Genomic DNA, 26,940 nt, shown 5'->3' on the forward strand with positions numbered 1-26,940 from the left:
CTCTCTCTCTCTCTCTCTCTCTCTCTCTCTCTCTCTCCCTCTCTCTCCCTCTCCCTCTCTCTCCCTCTCCCTCTGATACCTTGTAAGCTCCTCAAAGAACTTTTGCCATTATATCCCTAGCCAAGTACCTCACACGTAGTATGAGCTTAACAAATGCTTTTGTTATTATTGACTGATTGAGGAAATTGTGTTGTTTTAGCATAGACTTTGGAATCTTGGGGTCACCTCCATGCCCTAAATAAGTATTGGAGTAGGTCTTGAGCAAAGGGCCAACTTTATAACTTGATGTAGCAATAATAATAATAAGTTCTTTACAAATAAAATATGAAGACAGATAAAAGTAAATACAAATAAAATATTTTTACAACAACCCTGAGGTATAGGTACTATTATTCCCATTTTTACAAATAAGGAAACAGGCCAGTAGATTATATGAAGTACCCAGGCTCAAACAGCCATTATGTTTCTAAGGCTGAATTTGAATTCAGGTCTTCCTGACTCTAGGTCCTTTATCTGCTGTACACCTGGCTGTCTCTGACCTTCACAATAACCTTATGAGATATGTAGGGGTGTTGTGTTTATTTGCTTCTCTGTGAATTCATTGGCATAGGGAACTCCTAGTAACTTCTTTACCAGTTCAGATTGGCTTTTGCTTTGAAACTTAGTCTTAGAAAATTTCCTGGAGAATTCACAGGCCAAGTAACTTGGCCAGAATCAGCTAACTAGGATGTGGCAGAGGCTGGTCTTGACCCCAGGTCTTCCTGATTCCATGACTCTTTCCACCGAACTGTAGTTCTCTCAGGCAGGTAGTACAAATGTTACCTCCATTTTACATGAGAAAATAAGTTCAGAAAAGTTAAATGATTAGCCCATAGCCATACAGTTTAGTAAATAATAATGCCAAGGTCTTTTCTGTAACAACTGCTTTTTCTACTATAATTTATTGCTTTTTAAGTATATAAATAATAATAGTATGATTTTTATATAGTGCTATTATGACTTGTCGCAAAGGACTTTCTTCACAACAATCCTGTTAGGTATGTAATGCGAGTTTGTCCCCATATCACAGTAGAAGAAACTGAAATCAGAACATGCTAATTAATTGAATGACTGAGCTGAGACTCTAAACTCAGGCCAAAAGGCCAAAAGCTTTTTAACTTGAGCCACTTCACTCAAGATGGATTTGAATTTTTTATTTTTTTGGCACTGAATTATTTTGTGCTTGTAGTTTACTGATACAAATAGCTTAAACAGCCATATTTATTAAAATTGGTAACACTATCTAACTGCAAATATTACTGATCCCTTTGTCAGTTAAAGAACACCAGCATGTCCCTAGAACATGCATGTAAAGTTACAGACTGTTGGGCAGGGTAGATTTTCCTATTAATAAAGATGCTAGGAAACATTTTCCAAAACATCAGACCACCTGCCTCCTGTTTCTTTTTCATTTGAAAATTATGTCTGAATGGAGATGGAACAAAGATTAAAAGAAGCAATTTTGAATCTCAGGTTCAGTTAATAGTAAAGAAATGTTACAGGTGGGATAACACAGAGCTGAAGACCGAGACAAGTCATTCGTGAAATGAAATGAGAAAGTTTTGGAACTGATAGATTTTAGCCACAAATCCAGTATTCTTATCACCAGATTTGTTTTTCTCAGTGTAGCTTCCAAAGACTGAGCTTAAACCCTGCCATTATAAGATGTAAAGGAAATGCTAAATTTGCCTGTTTAGTTGGATACAGATTCTGGATAAGCTAGAATGAGGAAATCACTCCCTCTTCTGGTAGTATCTACTAAGTTCCATATATTTCCAGAAAAGTTGAATTCATTTACTTTTTTCTATATTCACCAACATATTCCATGTCCCTACAATTATTTCCAGGGTTTACATTAATGGAACATTATGTTGATGGCACATTATATTGATGGCATTCCTGTATGGGATTTAAATAAAATGTATATATAAGGACATTTAATCATAAATATTTGATTCTTATTTGTATTGCTTAGAATGAACATTAATTTGAATTTATGAATTTTATTTCATGCATATGAAATATGGCTGGACCTGAAGTCAGAAAGATCCAAGTTCAAATCCAGCCTCATGCACTTATTAGCTGTGTGACCCTGGGCAAGTCACTTAATCTGTTTGCCTCCAGTTCCTCAGCTGTAAAATGGTGGCAATAAAAGCATGTCTCTCAAAATGTTGTTGTGAGGATCAAATGAGATAATATTTGTAAAGCACCTAACGCAGTACCTGACATATAGGCTCTATATAAATTGTTATTTCCCCCCTCCCATCTCATCTCTGTTCTGTAACTTGTATTTTAAAAATTCATATTTGGAATCATGAAATATATTGCCAGAGAACATAATTATATTTCACATTTATATAGTAGTTTACAGTTTGCTGTAATGCGGTACAGTGGTACCATTTTGCATATTAGGAACCTGAAACCCAGAGAAGATAAGTGATTTTACTATGGTGACATGTTGGTAGAATCCAGGTTTTCTGATTCTAAGTCCAGTGTTCTTTCTGCTACACTGCCCATATTACTAAGTATAGAAGTCACTTTCTAGAGGTCATCTAATGCAAGCCTCCCATTTTCTAAATCCAAGAGAAGTCAAATGAATTGGCTACTACTATTACACAGCTCCAATGAGTTAATGAAAGTCAGGGTTAGAACCCAGTGGGGTCTTCCAATTCCCACCCCGGTCTCCTTTTAACTGTCTCATGTGGTAAGTCATGTAGGTCTACCGTGAAAACACTTGGAAAAGATATACTCAGTTTTGTTTTGTTTTTAATTTTCAGAGGGTGTTAATAAACCAAAGTACCTTTTGTTTAAACTTGAGTTAACCTGGAAGTATTGATAACTACTATCTAGTATAGCTCCTAATATTTTTCTATTATTTTCAAGAGTGCATTGGTTAATATTGTATGTGTACAGTGACTTTGTGTATATATATTTATGAACTTTTTTCCTAATGGTAGTCCTAAGATTTAGTTGCATTACAATAACTGACAACTTTCCCAAAAGTCTGAACATTTTGGGAGTACGATATCATAAACTCTGAATGTAAAAAATTAATAAAAATAAAAAGTTGAGACTAGTATGTTCTGGGCAAATAACTTCAGATTTAATTTATTTCTAACATGAAGTTTTAATTTTCTCTTGTCAAAGTCACTGCTTTTCATGAGCAGTAGTCATTTTGGTTTGGGGGGGTTTTTTTGTTTTGTTTGGTTTGGTTTTCGGTTCTCTTAACGTTTTTTAAAATTTGTTTATTTTTTAGTTTTCAACATTCATTTCCAAAAGATTTTGAGTTACAAATTTTCTCCCCATCTTTCCCTTACCTCCACCCCAAAATAGCAAGCCTACTGAACACCCCTTCCCCCAGTCTGCTCTCTCTTATATCCTCCCCATCCCCACTCTGACTTTCTAGGAGAGCAAGATGAATTTCTATACGCCAGTGCCTGTATATCTTATTTCCCAGTTTCTTGTAAAAAAATAAATAACTATTTTAACATTTGATTTTAAAACATTGATTTCCAGATTCTTTCCCTTCTTCCCTCATCAACCACCTCTACTGGGAGGAAAAACGATTCAATATAAGTTATACTTGTGTAGTTACACAAAACATTTCCATAGTAGATATATTGTGAAAGAATGACTGTATTTCTCTCCATCCTATCCTGCCCCCACTTAATTCTATTTTCTGCTCTGACCCTGTCCCTTTTCAAAAATGTTTGTTTCTAACTACCCTCCCTCCTGCCCTCCCTTCTATTATCTCCCCTCTTATGTGTTTCCCCACTACTTCCCTGTATGGTAAGATACCCAATTTAGTGTGTATGTTGTTCCCTCCTTAAGCCAAATTCAATGAGAGTAAGGTTGACCCATTCCCTTTTGCCTTCCTGCTCTTCCCCTCCATTGTAACAGTTTTCTCTTGCCTCTTTTATGTGATGTAATTTACCCTATTCTATCTCTCCCTATCTCTTCTCGTTATATTCCCCTCTCACCTCTTAATTTTATTTTTTAGATGTCATCCCTTCCTATTCAGCTGATCCTGTGCCTTCTGTCTATATATACATGTACACATATATGCACACACTCACATGTATATGTATATGTGCATATACCCTCCTGTATAAACATGTATTTATGTATACATACATATATACATATATATTCCCATCAACTATCCTCATACTGAGAAAAGTCTCTTGAGTTATAATTATCATTTTACCATGTAGGAATGTAAATAGTTCAGTTTTAGTAAGTTCCTTATGATTTCTTTTCCCTGTTTACCTTCTCTTGCTTCTTGTATTTGAAAGTCATATTTTCTATTCAACTCTATTTTTTTTCATCAAGAATCCTTGAAAGTCCTTTATTTCATCAAATAACCATATTTTCCCCTGAAACATGATATTCAGTTTTTCTGTGTGGGTGATTCTTGGTTTTAATCCTAGCTCCTTTGACCTCCAGAATATCATATTCCAAGCCCTTTGATCTCTTAATGTAGAAGTTGCTTGATGTTGTGTTATCTTGATTGTATTTCCACAATACTCAAATTGTTTCTTCCTGGTTATTTGTAATATTTTCTCCTTGACCTGGGAACTCTGGAATTTGGCTATAATATTCTTAGGAGTTTTCTTTTGGGGATCTTTTTAAAGAGGTGATCAGTGAATTCTTTCCATTTCTATTTTATCCTCTGGTTCTAAAATATCAGGGCAATTTTCCTTGAGAATTTTTTGAAGGATGATTTCTAGGTTCTTTTTTTTGATCATGGCTTTCAAGTAGCCCAGTAATTTTAAAATTCTCTCTCCTGGATCTATTTTCCAGGTCTGTGGTTTTTCCAATGAAATATTTCACATTGCCTTCTATTTTTTCATTTGTTTGGATCTGTTTAATAGCATCTTGATTTCTCATGAAGTCACTAGCTTTCATTTGCTCCAATATAGTTTTGAAGGAATTATTCTCTTCAGTGAGCTTTTGAGATTCTTTTTCCATCTGGCAAATTCAGCTTTTTTAAGTCATTCTTCTTCTCATTGGTTTTTTGGGCCTCTTTTGCCATTTCAGTTAATCTATTTTTAAGGTGTTATTTTCTTCAGTCAGGTTGTTGACTCTCTTTTCAAGATTTTCTTGCATCGTTCTCATTTCTCTTTCCAGTTTTTCCCCCACTTCTCTTATTTGGTTTTCAAAATCCTTCTTGAGCTCCTCCATGGCCTGTAACTAGTTCATATTTTTCTTGGAAGCTTTTGATGCAGGAGTTCTGACTTTGTTGTCTTTTTCCACTTCCATGCTTTGATCCTTTTTGTCCCCAAAAAAGAGTTCTGTGGTCTGTTTGTGCTTCCTCTGCTTGATCATATTGCCAGTCAATTGCTTGACTTTTGAGCTCTTTGCCATGGTAGAACTCTGCTTACAGAGAGGAGAGCTGTGTTCCATATTGCTGGGAGTTTCACAAATGTTGTCAGAAAACACCACACTGGCAAACTGGTGTTTCTCACCCCAGGACCACCACCTAAGACCGCAATCCAGATCCAAACTGGTCAAAGCAAGAGCAGTTACAGAATTATCACTTGGTCCCCCTGTGATCTATAGGCCAGGAGCTCCTGAAGTAGCCACAGGCTGCAGCCACTATGCCTCCGCCACCTCTTACCCCAGGGATAAGGGCCTGATAGCACCCTTCCTTTCCAACAGAGTTCCTGACTGACCTTTTATTTGCTTTTTGGCATTTATGGGTTGAAAAGTCTGGAAACAGCCACAACTGCTGGTGACTCACTCTACTGAAATCTGCTCCAGCCACCACTGTCTCCCTGGGACCAAAACCATGTGGCTCATACAGGACTACACTTGGCTTCCAGCTGTGATGAACCCTTCCTGTTGGTCTGTCAGGCTACCTTCAGCAGGAGATTTGTTTCCTTCTGTCACTTTGTGGCTTCTGTAGCTCTAAAATTTGTTTAGAGTCATATTTTATAGGTATTTGAGATGGTTGTACGGGGAGGTCATGGAGTTTTCTGCTTCTATTCCACCATCTTGGCTCTGCCCCGCAGTAGTTATTTTGAACTGCTTTCTAGTTAGAGAACTTTCTTGTCAGTGACCTCTTAGCAGTAGTGATGATCTACAAGTGAGTTTTCTTTCATATTGTGTCGTGTTTATTTAATACCTTCCTATTGGTATTAAGAATGTTGATTAATCTGTTCTGGAACAAGAAGATCCTTTCCAGCTCTAAATTTGTGATCTTATGATCTCAACAGTCTGCTTAAAATTTAAGTAAGCTACTCTTACAGAGGGTATAAATGAAAAGAAAATCTACTAAATGTTTATTTTTTATAGGTTTCAGTTTCCAAGTGGTAATTGCATGGTTTGAGTCAATTCCAATGAAGTAGTTTATTACTTATGAGTCAGGCAGCTGGGAATGTCAAATACTAGACTAGATTGTAACCAACAGTACCAAGTTCTTGAATTAGTTATTGGACTTTTTATTTGGTACACATAGTTGTGTAATCAGTAGTGTGAAGCTACATATCAGTAAGGTGCTGATATTTTATAGAGTAGTATCATGTAGAAAATAAAAGTTAATGCCCACTAATGAAGAAGGTAGAAATATTTATAAGCTGCTTCATTTTATCACATTTTTTTCTGTTTTATTCCTTGGGTGTTTAATTATAAAATGAGAAGATATTACACATAAGCCAAGTGCAATATAAAAACTTGCCACTAAAGAGATTGTTATTGCACATGTTATAATAGTTAAATAAAACCATGTCTATCCAGAATCCTTAAAGATTGAATCCTCCTTAAGAATAAAATTTTCCAGAGCTGGGGCTTTAAAAATCAAAGCTTTAAAAAAAATTATCCTTTTTGGATAAAAATCTGTCTGAAATATGTACTTCTTTGCCTCCTTAAGTTATGCAAAACATTTTAATTTCTTTTTAGTGACTTAGGTTCATTTATGAACATCTGCAGTATTGCATAGAAATTCAGAAAGGATAACATGTTTCTAACTGGAACCAGCAATGAAAGTATTAAAAAAAAAAAAAGATCACTTTGAATGGGCTTTGAATTATGTGTAGGCTTTGGAAAAGAAGAGAAAAACAATGGAAGAACCTTCCACATAGCCAGGAGGGGGTAGCAGAAAATGGTGTGAGCAAAATTAGGGAAGCAGAATATATCTAAGATGTGATACAAGAAAAGTGACCTTGGGGTGGAGCCAAGATGGCTGTGCAGAAGCAGGAAAACTCCCTGCACTCCCCCCATAACTACCTCAAATACCTATAAAAAATTACTCTAAACAAACTCTAGGGCTACAGAACCCACAAAGTAACAGAGAGAAACAAATCTCCCACTGAAGACATCCCAGCAGGTGGACGGAAAGGGGCCATTGCAGCATGCTGGGAACAGAGCCCAGCTCCACATGAGCCTGCAGTTTTAGCCCCAGGGTGCCCTGACCAGTCATGGCAAGAGGGTCTTCTGGACTTCAGATCACCAGCAGCTGTGGCGGTTTCCAGAATTATCAATCCATAGATGCCAGAAACAAAGTCACTGTAGAATTTGGAAATAGAGAGTCTGGAAGTGCGGTCCAGTCTCTGCCCCCCAAGTGAAAAGTGGCTGAGTCTCTGTGGCCACTGCGTGGCTGCTTCAGAGCTCCTGGCCTGCAGATTGTGGGGAGACCAAGCAACCATTCTGAGGGGTAATCACTCTTGCTTTAACCTACTTGGATCTGGATTGCTATTTAGGGTGGAGGTCCTGGGGTGTGTGACCAGTGAGCCAGAGCGCGTGGAGGCTTCAGAGAGGGCACTCAACTGATACCTTTGGCAGCCGAGAAAACCCCAGCATTTGGTAGGAAGCTCCCAGTCTGGTAGAAGAGTCCTACTGTGGCAAAAAGCCCAAAAGTTAAGTAATTGAGTGGCAACATGAGCAAATGAGGGAAGCAAAGCAAGCAGAGCAATCCAACATTACACTCCTTTTTGGGGGATAAAAAGGATCAAAGCATGGAACAGGAGGAAGACGGTGAAGTCAGAACTCTTGCAACAAAAGCTTCCAAGAAAAATACGAGCTGGTTAAAGGGCACAGAGGACCTTAAGAGGGATTTTGAAAACAAACTAGGAGAAGTGGAGGAAATATTGGGAAGAGAAATGAGAATGATGCAAGAAAATTATGAAATGAGAGGCAACAACCTGACTGAAGAAAATAACACCTTAAAAAACAGACTAATTCAAATTAATGGCAAAAGAGGCTCAAAAAGGCAATGAGGAGAAGAATGCCTTAAGAAGCCAAATTTGCCAGATGGAAAAAGAATCTCAAAAGCTCACTGAAGAGAATCATTCCTTCAGAATTAGATTGAAGCAAATGGAAGCTAGTGACTTTATGAGAAATCAAGATGCTATTAAATAGATTCAAACAAATGAAAAAATAGAAGGCAGTGTGAAATATCTCATTGTAAGAAAACCACTGACCTGGAAAATAGATCCAGGAGAGAGAATTTAAAAATTATTGGACTAGGGGTGGCTAGGTGGCGCAGTAAGTAAAGTGCTGGCCCCAGAGTCAGGAGGACCTGAGTTCAGTTCCGGCTGCAGACATTTAACACAAAAACTAGCCGTGTAACCTTGGGCAAGTTACTTAACCCCAATTGGTCTCCAAAAGGCAAAAAAAAAAAATTATTGGACTACCTGAAAGCCATGATCAAAAAAAGAACTTAGAAATCAGCCTTCAAGAAATTCTCAAAGAAAATTTTCCCTGATATTTTAGAACCAGAGGGCAAAAAATGGAGGTTGAAAGAATCCTCCTATCACCTTTTGTAAAAAAAAAAAAAAAAAAAAACTCCTAGGAATATTAAAGCCAGGTTCTTGAGTTCCCAGATCAAGGAGAAAATATTACAAGCAGCCAAGAAGAAACAATTTGAATATTGTGGAAACACAATCAGGATAACACAGGATCTGGCAGCTTCTACACTGAGGGATCAAAGGGCTTGGAATATGATATTCCGGAGGTCAAAGGATCTCAGAGTAAAACCAAGAATCACCTACCCAGCAAAACTGAGTATCGTGTTTCAGCGGAAAATATGATCATTCAGTGAAATAGAGGACTTTCAATCATTCTTAATGAAAAAAATAGTTGAATAGAAAATTTGGCATTCAGATACAAGAAGCATGAGAAGGTAAACAGGGAAAAGAAATCATAAGGAACTTATCAAAGTTGAACTATTTATATTCCTACATACAAATGATAATTATAACTTATGAAACTTTTCTCAGTATGAGAATAGTTGAAGGGAATATAAATGTGTATATATATATGTATACATATATATGTCTATATAGGAGGGTATATGGGTATATAAATACATATGTGAGGGTGTGTACAGGTATACATAGAGGGCACAGGACCAATTGAATAGGAAGGGATGATACTTAAAAGATGAAATTGAGAGGAATGACATACACACTAAATAGGGTATCTTATCCTATAGGAAAGTAGGGGAGAAGGGGATGAGAGGGAGGGATGATGGAGGGGAGGCAGGTTGGAGGGAGGGAAGTTAGAAGCACACTTTTGAAAAGGGACAGGGTCAAAGGAGAGAATCGAACAAGTGGGGAGCAAGATAGGAAGGAGGAAATATAGTCAGTTTTTCACAATATATCCACTATGGAAATGTTTTGCATAGCTACACGTGTATAACCTATATTGAATTGCCTGTCTTCCCAGTAAGGGTGAGTAACAAGGGAGGAAGGGAAAGAATCTGGAATTCAAAGTTTTAAAATCAAATGTTTAAAATATATGTAATTTTTTTTTTTTACCTGCAACCAGGAAGTAAGATATACAGGCACTGGGGTATAGAGATCCATCTTGCCCTACTGGAAAGTCGGAGAGGGAATGGGGGAGGATATAGGAGAGAATAGATCTTGTTTTATACTATCTTGATTTCCCACAATACAGTGGGATCAATGTTTTGAGGTGGTTGTTAGGGGAAAGATGGGGAGAAAATTTGTAACTCAAAATCTTGTGGACATGAATGATGTAAACTAAAAATAAACATAAAATTTAATTTGAAAAAAAAGAATGGATTTTGTTGTTGTTTAGGGCTTTTTTTTCCCCACTTTGTAATTCTACTGCTTACCACAGAGCCTACCACATGGTAGGAATACTTAATAAATGCTTGTTAACATGAAAAAAAAAAAAGAAAGGTGACCTCTACCTTTCTAGTTGGGATGGAGAATTTGTATTAAGGAAGTAAGAAAAGATAAAGGTAGAAATCTGAATTTATGCCAGTTTGGGGAGGGAATTTGTCTTCAAATTATAGACCAAGGAATTTCAACTTTGTCCTATAGGCTGTGGGTAGTACTGTTGAAAGTTCTGAGTAAACACTCATTTATTTCTTTTTCTTAGTTGAGGTATTTTGTTTTTAACATAGAAATAATCACTTCTGGGCGGCCAGGTGGCTCAGCGAGTAAGAGCACCGGCTCCAGTGTTGGGATGACCTGGATCGAATCCCGGGCTCAGACACTCATCACCACACCCAAAAATAACTGGCCATGTAACCTTGAGCAAGTTACTTAACCCCGATTGCTTAAAAAAAAAAAAAAAGAATCACTTCTACCAAACAACTACCACTATTCCAATTGTAATTCCTTCCCATTATTAAAAGTTAGGCAAAACCATCTAAACTTCCCTTCTCTCATGAATCCTTTCCTAATGGCTCCTCCTTTAAACTTTCTTTTCAACACATATATTTTCATATTCATATTTGTCCATTAATTGTATGAGAACACCTTTTGTCCTAATATATATTGTAAAGTCCTTGAAAATGAGAACTATGTCTTAGTGAATCCTTATGCTAGTCACTAAAGGGGATTTAGTCTTATGCATTGTGCAAAAAATGTTTGTCTAACAAAATTGCACTACCATTTTTCTAAACGGCTTGCACTAGAGGAGCCATGACTTTGATAAGGTATTACTGTAACTCTGCCCCACCTCCAACATAGATCACAACCTTTGAGTGAATTAATAACCTGTCATTAAGTTGCTGTGGTTTAAAAAAAAATGTTGCCTGGTGATCAAACTTCTAATGATGAACCCTTACAAATATAGCTAGGTTATTCCTTAGATCTCAAGCATACAGTCCTTTGATAGGCTCAAGGCCTTTGAGAACTCAAACACCCTTGTATTATGATGAAGCATTAGAAGAGGTTATTAATCAAAAATAGGTAACACTTTGAGATTTGCAAAGTGCTTTGCAGATATTATCTCTTGATAAACCAGCCTTTTATTAATTTGATCTGGAAATTTTCAGTAATTTGTAGGTCTGTTCTGTAGTCCCTTTTTCTCTTGTGTAAAAAACAGACAAGCTCTCTTAGTACCTTAAGATAGAATTTCTTCTGGGTCAGGAAACTTGAACTCATGTTAACTTTATCCTAGATGATGAAGACAAATTAGAACTAAGTAGTTTTGTAGTCTTTATCTAACATTCTCTTCTTTCTCTAAACTTTAGGCCTATCCCTTCTTTTGTTCTTCTAGATCCAAATTTTCATTTATAAGCTTTTGTCCTTAGCATCTTTTATCAGCTCTGAGGTCATTTAACCACTCTCTTGTATTTATCCTTAATTATGTTCCCTTCTTTCACCTTTTGTGTAGTGATCTGCATGTAGATACTTAATAAATGTTTGAGTTTTTTTAATGACTTGTACATCTTTTAAATTCTAAATTTGTCCAAAACTTTAGTACAAAGTCCCTTTAGATCTGACCGTTTTCTTTCTTATCTAGGTCATTCGACCCTGTTATCAGAATTTTGTTTTTAAAGCTTACCTTGAGTAGTGTTGCCCATTTCTTTATTTCCCATGTCTTTAGTTATAAGATTATGCCTGTCATTCTCTCATTTCTACAAACTTTTTGAAAATGGGATTTTCTAAATTCTATCTGTTTCTCCAGCCAGTGCCAACATTCTCTTCTTTGTCTTTTTATAAGTTCTAAGATGACATGAACACTTTCTCTCAAAGTTCCATTTGTTTTTTCTAATGAAGTGGAAAAAATTGGATGTATAGATATAGAAACCTGTTTCAAATCTTGTTTCCACTTTTAATAACTTTGATTTGGGAAGCTACTATCTCCTAGTGGTCTTATTTTCTCTATCTGTAAAATGGAAATAATACCTGTTATAAGCACATTTATCTCGTATGGTTACTGTGATACTCAAATGAAGAAATAAGTATAAAACATTTAGAAATGCTTTATTGAAGGGGGGATGATGGAAGGGAGGGCAGGCTGGGGGTAGGGAAGTTAGAAGTACCCACTTTTGAAAAGGGATGGAATCAAAGTATAGAATAAACAAGTGGGAGGTGGAATAGGAGAGAGGGAAATATAGTCAGTCTTTTACAATATATTTACTATATTATTGTTTTGCATTTGCCACACATGTACAACCTATACTGAACTGCTTATCTTCCCAGTAAGGGTGGGTAACAAGGGAGGAAGGGAATGAATCTGGAATTCAGAGTTTTAAAATCAAATGTTTAATATATGTACTATTATTAATACTATTTTACATATAATTGGGAAAGAAGATATACAGGCACGGGAGCATAGAGATCCACCATGCCCTACTGGAAAAGTTGAAAGGGGTATGGGAGAAAATATGGGAGAGCAGGTTGGAGGAGGGGATATCCTGTGGGACTGCTATTTTGGGGCGGTGGGTAGGGGATAAACGGCGAGAAGATTTGCAACTCAAAATCTGGTGGAAATGAATGATGTAAATCAGAAGTTAATAAAGCATTTGGAAAAAAAAAAGAAATGCTTTATTGATGCTCTTTCCCTTTTTGTTCAATATCATTGTCACTTTCTAGTGATTCCCCACCACCACCACCACCACTAATACCACCACTTGTAAAAAGTACAGTCAAGGGGGAAAAAAATCAACACATAGTCTGTGTCTGAAAATGTATGCCTTGTTCATTGTCATAGGCCTCTATCTATGCTGGGAAGGAGGAGGAAATTTCGCCATCATATCTGTAAATTTATAATTGATCAATAAGTTGATTGTTATTGTGAAGATTTTTATTGTTTTTCTTTACATTATTATGGTTATTATGTAAATTGTTTTCCTAATTTTTCTCTGCACCTTTTTATACCAGTCTTTTCCATTTTTCTGAATTCTTGATATTCCTCATTTTTTGTGGCATATTATATCGTTACTTTTGGCCAAATTTGTTCACATAAAGCACTTTGTAAACTATAAAGTGCTATATAAATGCCAACCATAAAAATATTTTGTTAATGGCAAAGTAACATTCAAATATGGGTACTTTTAAAAATCACTATTGTTGTTATTCACCAGCCATTTCTTCTTGTTGGTCAAAATTAAATCCAAAAGGGGCGGCCAGGTGGCTCAGCGAGTAAGAGCGCCGGCTCCAGTGTTGGGACGACCTGGAGATCAAATCCCGGGCTCAGACACTCAGCACCACACCCAGAAATAACTGGCCGTGTAACCTTGAGCAAGTTACTTAACCCCGATTGCTTAAAAAAAAAAAATTAAATCCAAAGTCATTATTAATCCAGTCTGTACAAAAGGGGGGATTTGTTGAAGACAGTATGACTAGGAGGTTGCCAAGGGGTTTTAAGCAATAATGTGATCCTAGCATACTTTCTCTAACTACTGCAGAACATAACCTTCTCCGTGGCATCTCTAATCCATTACACAATTTAATTCTTAAACATAGATACTGTTTTTAATTCTTTGTTTTGGGCACATTGTTCACACTGCCCTAAAAAGATCAAAAGTGGCTTGATAGCAAGACCCATGCTTTATATTTCTTCTGTATCTCCTAAAGCACTTACATAATAAGCAGTCAGTCAATAACTTACCAGAATTTTATATGTTTGGTGTCAAAACTAGCTCAAGCAGCAGTGGAATAAAATGAAATTAGGAGTCTCCGTAATGAGAAAAAGCATCTATAGTACTCTGGAAAATCACAGTTATTTCTAAATATACCTTCTCTGTTTCCAATCTACTTCTACCCACCAAGCCTTCCCTTGTAACAAAGATTAAACAGGATAGATTAGGGGCCAGAAGACATGAGTTTAAATCCAGGCTCTGCCTCTCATCAGTATGAACTTAGGAAAGTGACTTCCCTTCTGTGGACCTCAGTTCACTCATTTCTAAAATGAGATGGTTAAACTAAATGACCTTTAAGGCCCCTTCCAGCTTTAATCTGGACCTGTGATCCTTTTGTTTCCTTTGCCTTCTAAAATGAAAATGTAAACAAGACAAGTTAGGCATTTAACAACTTGGGGAAAAGATGGATTATTGTACCAGGTGGCAATTTTTACTTAGAGAAGAAAGCTGACTAGTATATAGCCAGTCTTTCCCTTTTGGCCCTTTGATTCTTTTGCAGTTAGTGTTCTTTGTATCAAAATAGTAAGTTAAAATATTCTGAAGTGATGGCAGGTAACAACTCGTTGTATTTTGTTCATCTGGTAATAATTGTAACAGTAGTTCCCTAATCTTTTCGGAGGGGAACAGACACAGTAAAATAGATGCATTGTGGTAAGGAAAACATTTAGGGTGCCATGTTTTAAGGAGAATATTAACAGATCTGAGCATATCTAGAGGAAGGGTGACCAAGGTAAAAGGACTAAAGAACATGGTCATGAGATCATAGTATGGTGAAGCAGAGCATTTTTTGTTTGTTTATTGTATTTGTTTAGCTATGTAGGGCCAAAGAGGAGAATCAGAGAAGGTATAGGACCACTGCTCTGGGGGCTTGAAATAAATGGTACTTAATGACTGAGAAGAGGCCAAGCTGTTCAGCTCTTAAGCTGATTGTGTTTTCTCTGCCAAAGATAAGAGCTTTTGCCTGGAAAGGATAAAACAAACATGGCTAATAGGGAGTTGTTGGCCAGAATAAGAACCTAATGAGAGAGGAGCCTTGGTACTTTTGAGCTCAAGTTACCCAAACTAGATAAAGTATATCCCAGGATACTGAAAGAATTAGCAGGTGTGGTTTACTAAGCCACTGTCAGTGATGTTTGGGAAATGGTGAACTGGGAAAACACCACAATAGTGGTACGTGTCCTAATTTTCAAAATTAAGCTTTTTTTTTTCAATTGAATTTTATTTAAAGTTCAACAAAACCAATAGGTGGCCTTGTCTAATTGCCCATGTTGCCCATGGCTAACAATTCTATGTAAATGCTAGTTATTATGTGCCTGTTGCCAGTTTCCTAGCTGCTAAGGGTACAGATAGAATGAATGGAACTATCTCTCCTTGTAAGAAACTTATATTCTAACGGAAAAGACAAGTACATATATATTTATGGAATAATATGGGGCAAAGGTCAGGTGAGAGTACGTTGCTGGCATGGGAAACAGTACAACAGCAAAGATGGAATTTCATTCCTGTGTAAAGAACAAGAGGTGACTGGATTGCTTAATTGCATAGTGTAAGGGGCAAGGGGAGGGAGAGACAGTTTTGGGTCAGTTCATGAAAGGTTTTACAATCTAAACCCAGAAATTCACATTTTTTTTCCCTAAAGGCAGTAGGGCAGGGGTTGGGAACCTTCACCTCAAGGCCATGTGAGGTTTCAGGTTCCCCACCCCTGCAATAGGGAGTTCCTACAGTTGATTGATTAGTGGAATCCTATAAATAAATGTATAAATATATACATTTAAATGTATGTAATGTAAATGTATTTAAGAGAAATTATATAACTATAGTGTGTAGGATGGACTGAAGAAATGAGAGGTTTAAAGCAAGAAGACCAATCTGGAGTTTATTGAAATAATCTAGGTAAGAAAAGATAAGGGTCTGAACTAAGGTGGCAGCTGTGAGAGCAGAGAGATGTTATAGAGATGAGAACAGCATGACTTGGCAGCTGGATTATTGAGTGAGGCAAAATGAGGAATTGAGTATAATGAACCTTAGAGACAGAAGACTGGTGGTGCCTGCGGGCTAAGGCTAGATGACCATTTGTCAGGTATATTGTAAAGGACATATCTGTTCCCACGTGGGCAGAACTAGATGTTTGGAGGTTCCTTCTAAATCTGAGATTCTGTAATTTAGTGTTGGGGATAGTATAAAGTAAAGCTAGAAAGGTTAGGTAATAGGTTGAAACCAGATGATGGGAGATCCTTAAATGCCAGGATAAGCAGCTCCAGTTTTATCTTGAGGGCAGTTTTTGGTAGCATTAAAAGAATCCTGGATTTGAAATCAGAATAGACATGAATTCAGTTGCTGGCTCTGCTATTACTGCCTTATATGACATTGGGCAAGTCATTTCAGCTCTGGGCTTCAGTCTCCATATCTGTAAAATGAGATGGTTGGACTAGGTAAGTTCTAAGATCCCATCCCACTCTGAATTCTATGATCCCTGTGGCAGCATCAGTTAGAAATCTATGAGTTAAGATTTTAGAAGCTACCGTGACACTATTTCTAATCTGGCTATCCCCCATGCCTGGAACACACTTGTCTCTCACTTAAGCCTCTTACTATCTTTTCTTTCCTTTAAGACTAAGCTAAAGCTCCAGTTTATATGTGAAGACCCTCCTGATGCTCCACCCACCCAGTTTTTAGTGTCTTCCTGCCAAAAAAAAACTACTGTGTATTTATTTTGTATATATTCCTTATGTGCTTATCAGCATTGGTGGAGAGAATTTCCTCAACAAGAGTTGCCTATACCGATGAACTAAGTGGTCTGGTGCAAGAAAAATACTTGTATATACTTTAGTATAGTTATCTTCCCCAATAGGATATCAGCTTCATTAGGACAGGGACTATATAATTTTTGTCACTTTGCCCCTCAGTGCCTAGCTTAATTAAGGCACATCAAATGATCCCAAATGCAGATGTGCAACCTTTCTAAAGCTTCTAGAGAGTTCTCTGGAGCACTGGGAGATTGAATGATATCCTCTCAGGTCTCAGAGGCAGGACTAGAATCCAGGTCAGCCTGCCTAGAGGGCCAGTTCTCTCTTCAGTGCTTCACACTTCCTGTCTTCAGAGTCGCAGGCACATGATTGCCTTCTACCCCAAATCTCAGGCTATAATGTATTACATGCTCTTTTTCCCCTCAAATTATCAGTACCACCCAAGTTACCTACTACTGAAGATACTATCCATGTTCATTTGTGATTTGAATAACCAATACTGTTCTAGATGTTATGCAAAATGTAGAGATATTAAACTTAATCTAAAATGACAGGAAAAACACATGAAGAGAATATATATATTCTTCAGGGAAAGTTAAACAGCAACCTGCTCTATAATGATGGTTTTTATTTAATCTGTTAATGGATGGTAACTAAAGCCATATATATCCAATGTGTGTTTTGGGCATCTTCATATTATTAATTCCATTCACTCTCATTTTTGGTTTCTGAACTCATCTCAGATGACTCTCCCCTTCTTTCTAGTTCTTGACTCTCAGATGTTCTAATTTAGGCATTTTTTAGAGTGGACTTTACAATCTGATCTTTTTTCTTTCTTTTCTGCTTTACAGATGTACCTCCTGCTGATCAAGAGAAGCTTTTTATCCAGAAGTTGCGTCAATGTTGTGTCCTTTTTGACTTTGTTTCTGATCCACTGAGTGATCTGAAGTGGAAGGAAGTAAAACGAGCTGCTTTAAGTGAAATGGTAGAATATATCACACACAATCGAAATGTGATCACAGAACCTATTTACCCTGAAGTAGTACATATGGTAAGTGATTATATTTTTAATTATGGTTTCTAATCCTTTAGTTAGGTGATGGATTCAAGTATTTACAGGGGGGAGGGGAAGAGGTGGCATGTAGACTGCTTGCCATCATCAGTCTTTTCTATTTACATTTGGAAGGATGTAGGCATTTGTCATAACTATGTGCATTGTATCTTTACTGTGTATAATGTAGAAACATTTCTTGTACATCTTAATTACCATGCTCAGTGCATAGAAGTTAACCACAACTTCCTTCCCTAACTAGAGGAATCAGCGTGGATCAAAATAAATATATGTTTATCTTATTATATCAACCCTCTTATTTGGGTTCCTCAACCAGGTCTACACCTTTCTGACTACTTGGTTCTCCTTAGCTCTTTTCTCTTATAGTTGTACTGTCTGAACTTTAGTATTTATAGCTGTGTTCTGAAACTAAAGATTGGTAATTTCTCATAGCTATTTTTATCTTCCATAATTGGCACTTTCCCTTGTTGATAATAATAATAGTTCAGTAGATCCCTGATCTTATCAATGTGAATCCTACATACAGTAGTATAAATTATAAGTCTTCTATATCTTCCCATCTGATATATTTCCTGTCCATTTTGTCCCATAAATTCTTCATAAAGTATCTATATCCATCATTCTAGGAATCTTCCTCCAAGTCTTATTACTCCTGATGTGTACCAGTACATCTTTCAGATTGTGTATCTCTTTTATCCTTCTTTCTTAACATCTGACTATTCTACCTCTTTCCTAGTCATATATTCTTGAATCATTTCTTTTTGTCATTTTTTGCACATAAGTGATTTTTAATAATGTTACAGCCAACTTACACCCATCTTGTGTTTTCCCCATTGTTTTTTGGATCTTCTGCAAATTTTATTCTGCCAAAATTATAGTGATCAGTGATTGGCAGCCCCATTAACCTCCCCAAGAGAAAATTTGTGTTTAAAAATGGTGCTTTGTGTCAGAAGTAATTTAGGATAAAAGAAAGTACTATAATGCATAGCAATCTTTAGCCATTTGTTTTATGTTGTATTTCCTGTCTCTATTAGAAGGCCTCTCTTTTGAATAGCTTTGATTCTCATGAGAAGGGAATACACAGGCTGTTGCAGTTTTCTACAGCAGACCACACCTTCACAGTAAGACAATTGACTGAAAGTTTTGGACAATACAATATTTTACTGGGGTTTGTTTTTTTTTTCCAGTTAACAAAAATCCACCTTCTCTTTCTCCACTTCCCCGCACTCCACCTCCAGTTGAAAAAGAAAGAAAAACAAAAAAACCCTTGTAACAAATATGCACAGTCAAGCAAAACAAATTCCATATGGGCCATTTCCGGAAACATATATGTCGCGTTATGTACCTTGATGCCATCTCTGCTCTCTTAAGTGATAAGCTGCTTGTTGCATCATGTGTCCTCTGGAATCATGGTTAGTCATGGCATTGATCAGAATTCCTAAGTCTTTCAAAGCTAATCTTTATTATTAGGGTTATTAGTATTTTAATTATCAACATTAGTCTTTACAATATTGTTTTTGTATAAATTGTGTATCAGTTCATAAAAGTCTTCCAAGATTTCTCTGAAATAGTCCCCTTCATTATTTCTCAAGGCACAGTAGTATTCCATACCACTCATATATACCATGAACTGTAGTTTTTTTTTAAGCATTCCACTCCAACAGGCAGCCTTAAAAGTTTCCCTCCAATAAGGTGTCTCCTATGTTTGTTACAATCATGCAAAATTCCTTCATAGGTATAACCACAGACATAATTTTGGTTATGCATTCTCTGGCAATATTAAGTAGCCATGAAACAAAGGAGACATTAACCCAGGATATTCATCACTGTCATGGAAAACATATTGCACAGAGCCCACATGGAAGGAGAAGGAGTCTTTTTATAAATGGTGAGGTCCTCCAACCTTCCAGGCATCATTTTATTCTTCCCTCTGCTTCTCTTTCCACATTCTGATTGCCAAGCCTTGCCAGTTCTGCCTGTTTAGCATTGTTTTATCCATCACCTTATTTCCACTCACATAGTTAACACATTCACCATCTCTCACCTGGTTTATTGTAACAGCCTCCTAATTGCTCTCCCTGTTTCCAATCTCTGCCCTCCAGCCCACTTCCTAAAGAACATTCAGTAACTCCCTCCTCCTTCTAGGGCAATATATAGACTCAGCCTGGCATTTACAGTCTTCCACAATCTGGTTTCTGTGTCCCTTCCCCAACATACTTCATATGACTCCTCTCTGTGTTCCAACCAATTTGGAAGTTGTCCCCTGAACTCAAAATTAGTCTTCCATATCATTGCCTTCTTACAGACCATCTCCTAGGACATTTGCACTCCCTTCTCATCCTCCATATCTTCCTTTTGGATTCAACTGAGGTATCACTTACCTTGGGAAGCTTTTTGGATTTCCCAGTTGATACTCTTTTTTTCCCTCTCCTAAATACTTGTAATTTACCTGTAATTATAAGGCAGCTAGCTGACACAGTGGATAGAGTGCTTGACTTGAAATGAGAAAGATCTGGGTCTGAATCCAGGCTAAAACTCTTTACTTAGCTATGTGACCTTGGGCAAATCATTTAAGTTCAGTCAAGCTCAGTTTCCTCATTTGTAAAGTAGGGATAATAATAGCACCTACTTCATAGGACTGCTATAAGCATCAAATGAGATAGCATATATAAAGTTCCTTTCAAACCTTAGGGTACTATATAAATTAGCTATTATCATTGTTGTTATCAGGCTGAATTATCTACCCACCCTCAACCCTCAAATGGAAAGGAAGGCAGGTTCCTCAAAAAGCAGGAACTGGGAGCAGCTATGTGGTGCAGTGAATAGAGCACTGGTCCTGGAGTCAGAAGGACCTGAGTTCAAATCCATCCTCAGACACTTAACACAAAAACTAGCCATGTGACCTTGGGCAAGTCACTTAACCCCAATTGCCCTCCCCCCCCCCAAAAAAAAGGCAGGAACTGTTTCATTTTTGTCTTCATGGCCCCAATGCTTAGCACAGTGTTGTACATTTTGTAAGTGTTCAATGAATTAGATTTAAGCCTGGGAATACATCAGGGCTTCATCAGTAATAATAGTTTATATAGTGCTTTATGGTTCACAGAACATTTTTCCTGCAATAACCCTATAATATAAATAGTGTAGGAATTATTATTCCCCTTTTAGTTGAGGAACATCATGCTCAGACAACTTATGGCTTGCTTGCAATCATGAGCTAATGAGGAAACGGATCAAATGCCTTTTCTAATACCCCAAACTGAGTCCATGCCTGATTGTATAGCCTCATAACTTTGAAATGTCTTCATCCTCAGCTAGAGGACAGTATCTTTTTCTGTACAATGAGGGAGGTAGAGAAGAGGTTGGATTTGATGGTCTCTGAAGTCTGTTTTAGCCTTATTTCTCTAACTAGAATCCAGCATGACCATTTGGGGAGTGGAGGAAATGTAATACTTAAATGTTTGTTCTCCATGCAGATATGTTCTCCATACATATATTTAAATTTTTCAGAGGCCTTAGTTAGTTTGATCTTCAATTATTTGCCTATATTAGCCACAGTTGTCTTTTAAGCTTTAGAATAAAAAAATTCTAGGATATTCATATGATTGACAGATATTGCTAATCAGTATGTTTCTAAAATCAGTTTCCAAATCTTTACTACTTAGTTGATTGTCCTTAGTAAATACTGTTAACAAAAAAAAAAAAGAGAAAAGACAATATATATTGCCTATCAAAATCAGTACTTTTACTCTAAAATGAAAGCTTTTTTATGAAAGGAGTTTCTTTCCTCTCCTTTTTTGTATTTCATAAGCAGTGCTTCCAGACTTTAGCTGGGCCCCCAATTTGTGTTCATTTAATCCCTGCCACTGTTGAGCATTAGAACTGAAGACCAATTTGACAGCCTCCTCAAACACTAGAAACCAAGTGCTAGGATCATAGGATTATAGAGTTAGAGACAGCAGGCACTTTAGAGATCATGGAGTTTAGGCTTCTTATTTTTCAGATTCAAAAAACTGAGTCTTAGAGCTGGAAACCCAGACAGTTTGACTCCAAATTCAGTCCTCTTCCCACTGCCTCACAGGGATAAAATAAATACCCAAGAACTGATTAACTTCTGCTAACGAGACAAAGTGGGCTTGAATTAGTAAAGAAATGTGTAAATTAGTAAAAATTATTAATAATTATATTTTTTTATATTTAGACCTAGAGAACAATTCAGACTAACACAATATTGACTATTGATTGCTTTAGTAGATAAGTTGTTTGTATTTTGTAGTTTCTTTTTTTATTAAAAAAAATGCTATAGTCCTTTAAAAAAAAGGTTCTGATCCCTTTAATTTGCCCAGGATTGCCATTATTCCAGAGGGGGCCAAGATGTAACTTTTGCTCTGCTTTGGCTGAATTGTCTCAAGTTTTGAATTAGTGAAGTCTACCCTAGGATTTTTACTTCATTCCCCCAAACTCTTATTTTGTTTTTTGTTTTTTAATTAAAATTCCTGTTTGAATTTAATCTTTTAGACTTTATCTCCATTTTTATCCCAACTCTGAGAGTTATATATATGCATTCTAACTTCTTGCCTCATTCTTCAACTGAAACTTTTCTCCAAAGTTAGTGTTATTGTTCAGTCATTTATTAGTTGTGTCCAACTCTTCGTGACCCCATTTGGGGTTTCCTTGGCAAAGATACTGGAGAGGTTTGCCATTTCCTTCTCCAGTTCATTTTACTGTTGAGCAACTGAGGCAAACAGGATTAAGTGACATAATTACCCAGGTCACACAACTAGTAAGTGTCTGAGGCCATATTTGAACTCAGGAAGATGAGTCTTTCTGACTCCAGGCCCAGAACTCTATCCACTTCACTACCTAGCTGCCCCTTACCAAAGTCAGTAATGATCTCTTAATTGTCAAATGCAGTGGATTTTTCTCAGTCTTTATTCTTCTCAGTTTCTCTGTAGCCTTTTATAATGTCTGTCATTCTCATTTCCTTGATGCTCTCTTCTTTTCTGATTCTCCTCCTACATTTCTGACAATTTCTTCTCAGTGTTACATGTTCATCTATGTATGCCTTTATAACAGTGGTTATCCCCCAGGGCTCTGTCCTAAGACCTTCTCTTCTCCCTCTCTATTATTTCATTTGGTGATCTCATTAACTATTATAGATTCAGATATCATCTCTATTGATGATTCCTAGACCTAGTGCTAACCATTCTCCTGACCTCCAGTCTCACATCTCCCAACTCTTATTGGACATCTCAAATTGGATGACCCATAAACATCTTAAAGTCAGCTTATCTTCCCCTGCCCCATTCCTTCTTGTTTCCTTACTTTACAGTTACTGTAAAGGACACAAACAAGGTGTCATCCTCAGCTCCTCATTCTCTTACTCTCCATATGCAGTTTGTTGCAAAGTCCCATTGATTCAGCCTTCATAACGTCTCTCCTCTGACACTGCCCCTCCCTAGTGCACGCTCTCATCACCTCACATCTGGACTATAGTCTCCCTCTCTCTACTCTGGTTCATCCTCCACTCAGCTGTCAAAGTGATCTTCCGAAAGTGCAGGAGCTTACTCCACCTCCCAGCCCTCCACATCTTCTTCTGTTCAGTGTCACTGCACTCTCTGCTGTTCCTAACACAGGGCACTCTATTAGCCATCTCCCTGTGCACTTTCACATATTTACCTTATCTCCGTCTCCTGACTTCTTTCATGTCCCAACAGAAATCCCACCTTCTACTAAGAAACTTTTCATTATTCCCACTTAACGATCGTGTATTCTGTCTGTCGTCTCCAGTTTATCCTTTATGTGTCTTGTTTGTACATTTTGTTGTTGTTTAGTCACTTTCAGTCATGTCCGACTCTTTGTGACCCTTCTTGGCAGATACTGCAGTGGTTTGCCATTTCCTTCTCTAGCTCATTTTACATATGAGAAAACTGAAGCAAATAGGGCCAAGTGACTTCCCCAGGGTCACACAGCTAGCAAGTGTCTGAGACTGGATCTGAACTCAGGTCTTCCTGACTCCAGGTCTAGCTTTCTGTAAATACTTAGAGCACTGGCACTAGTAGGTGCTTAATAAATGCTTGCTAACATATACATAATAAGTATGGATATTCTAGGTGATAGGCTTTTTCTTAAATTTTTTTTATTATATCATTCCTTTGCCTAAAAGCCTAACATAGGTCACCTAAGAACTATGACTGCTCCTTTCATCTTAATCCATTTTGCATTCTTTCACTTCAGTATTTGAGTGTCTGATAAAGCACTTAAGTGCTATTTGTAATAGAGAAGAAATATTTGTCATTGTTTCTAAGGTCCTAAGAAACTTAAATTTTTTTTCATATATACACTTCAAACAATTAAGATAACATAAGATAAGCACCAAATAGAAGGATAAAATGAATATGATCAAGTATTCTGGTTTATGTGTGGGATAGATAGATATAGAGACATATACATATATGTGTGTGTATAAATATACATACATACACGAGAATTCAGGAAAAGGACAGGTGCCAATCTGGGCAAGAACTCTTAGTTAGGACTTGGGGCTAGGGCATTCTTGAAGTAGAAAACAATTTTGATATATTGGGTTACTGTTTAAATTTGTACTGGCTGTGTTTATGTTGTTTTATGAGTATTGAGTCATTTCATGTGTATATATTAGAGGGGATAAGGACTAGACCTGTGATTTCATTGGTATGGAAAATAACCAGGTAAGTAATCTTCCTCTACCAATGCAGATTCAATAATTTTCTGAACTGTATAGTCTTAGATAGTTAAAAGCATTAAGAGGTAAGAATCTTCCTAAGGTGCAGGTTGGATAACCTTTCTATGCTTTTACTAAATAAATAAATTCTGTTGACTCGCTATTACCTCCAGGATGAAATATAAAATCCTCTGTTTAGCTTTTTTTATTTTTTTAAAGCCCTTCATAACTTGGCCCCTTCCTAATTTTCCAGTCTTCTCATACTTTATTACCTTCATGTACTCTGTGATCCAGCACCACTGACCTTCTTGCTGTTTCTTGCCCAAGACACTCCATCTCTAGGCTCTGAGCATTTTTACTGGCTGTCCTTCATATCTTGGCTGCTCCTTCTCCTTGTCTCCATACCCTGGCCTCCCTGACGGCCTTATCTTAGGTCCTGCCTTCTGCCAGGGCCTTCCTCAGGCCCCCTCAATACTAGTACCTCTCTTCCGAGATTATATCCAATTTGCCCTTTACGTATTTTGTTAGACATATAGTTGTTTGCAAATTCTCTCCTCCGTTAGAATGTAAATTCTTTGAGATCAGAGACTGTTTTTGCCTGTCTTTGTATCCCCAGAGATTAATACAGCATAAGAGCTTAATAAATGTTTATTGGTGGGACTTCAACCCAGGTCTTCCAGGCCCCAGAGTCAGTACTGTTTTCAACAAGAAATGTCTGCCTCTCATGTGCACATTATATCATCCCAATTCTAAGTTACCTAAGAACAGGAACCCTAACTTCCATTTCTTAGTTCTTCCCACAGATACTCAATGTATAATTTGTATTAACTAACTACAGCAACTAGAGAAAATGTAACCTAGGACTACTGCAACTAGATTCTTAGGCATTTTCAGCACCATATGTATTGAAAGCTGTCGAAATAATATATACCTACTTTAAATTTTGAGACTGTGATTCTTATTCCTATTCTGCAATAAAAAGTAGCATTATACTATATTTTAATATAAATATAAGCAAATATAAGATCCCAGTTCATGATAGAACAAGGCATTTTTGTTTTAAAATGTGTTTCAGAGAGATCACATTGTTAGAAGAAATAACTTAAGAAGAACTGGGCATTTTATGGCATTTAAAAAATCACCTATTTTAAATAAACCAAAATGCAATTGATCTTTTTTTAATAAAACAGTGAGGATTTGGTCCCAAAAATAATAATAAATATTAATGTTTCATGAAATCACTTTCTTCTTTGAAAGTGAGATTGGTTATATATGAAGGGTGGTTATTTGGTCTCAAATTCTTGATGTGTGACAGGGCACTGTTGTAACTTTTAAAATCTTCAAAGTCCCTACTTGTAACAGCTCCTGGAACTTGAATTAGCAAAAACTGTATTGCGTACACTTCCTTTCCACATAGCAAAAAAAATCATAGAATTTTAGAATTAGATGGGACATGAAACACTGACCATAGTTATCTTTAAACTGGCTCTGTGAAGTAGTTCAAAGGCTTTCCATGAAGAGAAAAGTACACACTACAAAACAACCTGCTTTTGAGATTCACTGTTCGTAATGCATAATGTACATCAGTGCAAAAAACCATGGAAGATGAGTTTGAAGTGGATCCAGTGAATGAAAAGTTGGCTTCTTGTGATCTAGAATTGGTCATTAGAATATACTTGGTAATGTGTAAACACAGTCAGTGGATGATCATTCTGTCAACAGAGATGATATAAAATAGTCTCAATCTATTACCATTTTGATTAGTTTTTACTCTGTTTTTGTACCTACACCCATGTAGGAATGAAATTTAAAAATAAGAAAGTAAAAGTATAACTAAAGCCATTATAAAATAAACATCCTTGAAAGTTATTAAAGTGCTAAATCCCTCATATGGGGGAAAAAAACTAATATAACTAGTGACTCTATTTTGAGTTAGCTTTTAGTGATCTTCACAAAGCGTGTGTTAAGTTACAGAATTGTTAAAAATGTTTCTTGGGGGGTGGCTAGGTGGTGCAGTGAATAGACCATCGGCCCTGGAGTCAGGAGGACCTGAGTTCAAATCTGGCCTCAGACACTTGACACACTTACTAGCCGTGTGACTTTGGGCAAGTCACTTAATCCCAGTTGCCCTCCAAAAAGCAATAAATAAATAAAAATGTTTCTTAGTTCTAGAAAAATTACAAAGGCATTAACTAAACACAACTTTAAAACACTTCAATTTGCTTACAGACCAGACTGTAGCATCTACTGTTGCTACCAAATCATAAAACAGTATAGCAAAGCACATCTTTCTCACGGTTATTTATAATGTTGCTGTATTGAAAAACTCAGTAGTGTCGTTTTCATGAATCTTGTGTTCTTAACCCCTCTACTGACAGCCTATTCCAGTGCCCCCACATGTTATGGAGGTGACTTTTGGTTTTGGAGGATATGATAGGAAAGGCTTTGAGTCCAGTCCTGACAAGGGGCCTCCTCATCTCCTAATCTAGGTCCTGGCATGGTAAGATCTGGCATCACTAGAAGGCATTCTCCAAGT

At 36.9% G+C, this 26,940-nt stretch overlaps 1 protein-coding gene across 6 annotated transcripts in view; it reads left to right on the top strand.

Annotated features, from left to right (window-relative positions):
• The window catches only part of PPP2R5C (protein phosphatase 2 regulatory subunit B'gamma), a 228,199-nt gene that overhangs the window by 130,206 nt on the left and 71,053 nt on the right, over positions 1-26,940 (top strand). For all 6 annotated transcript variants that reach the window (XM_069104189.1, XM_069104187.1, XM_069104192.1 and 3 more), the window contains one exon: positions 17,484-17,683. In XM_069104189.1, the coding sequence (XP_068960290.1) occupies positions 17,484-17,683 (200 nt within the window). The remainder of the gene's footprint in view (positions 1-17,483; positions 17,684-26,940) is intronic.

Source organism: Petaurus breviceps, unplaced genomic scaffold (assembly GCF_028583685.1).
Source record: "Petaurus breviceps papuanus isolate PSGF00001 unplaced genomic scaffold, PetGlider_PUasm1.0 68, whole genome shotgun sequence".
NCBI lineage: Eukaryota > Metazoa > Chordata > Mammalia > Diprotodontia > Petauridae > Petaurus > Petaurus breviceps.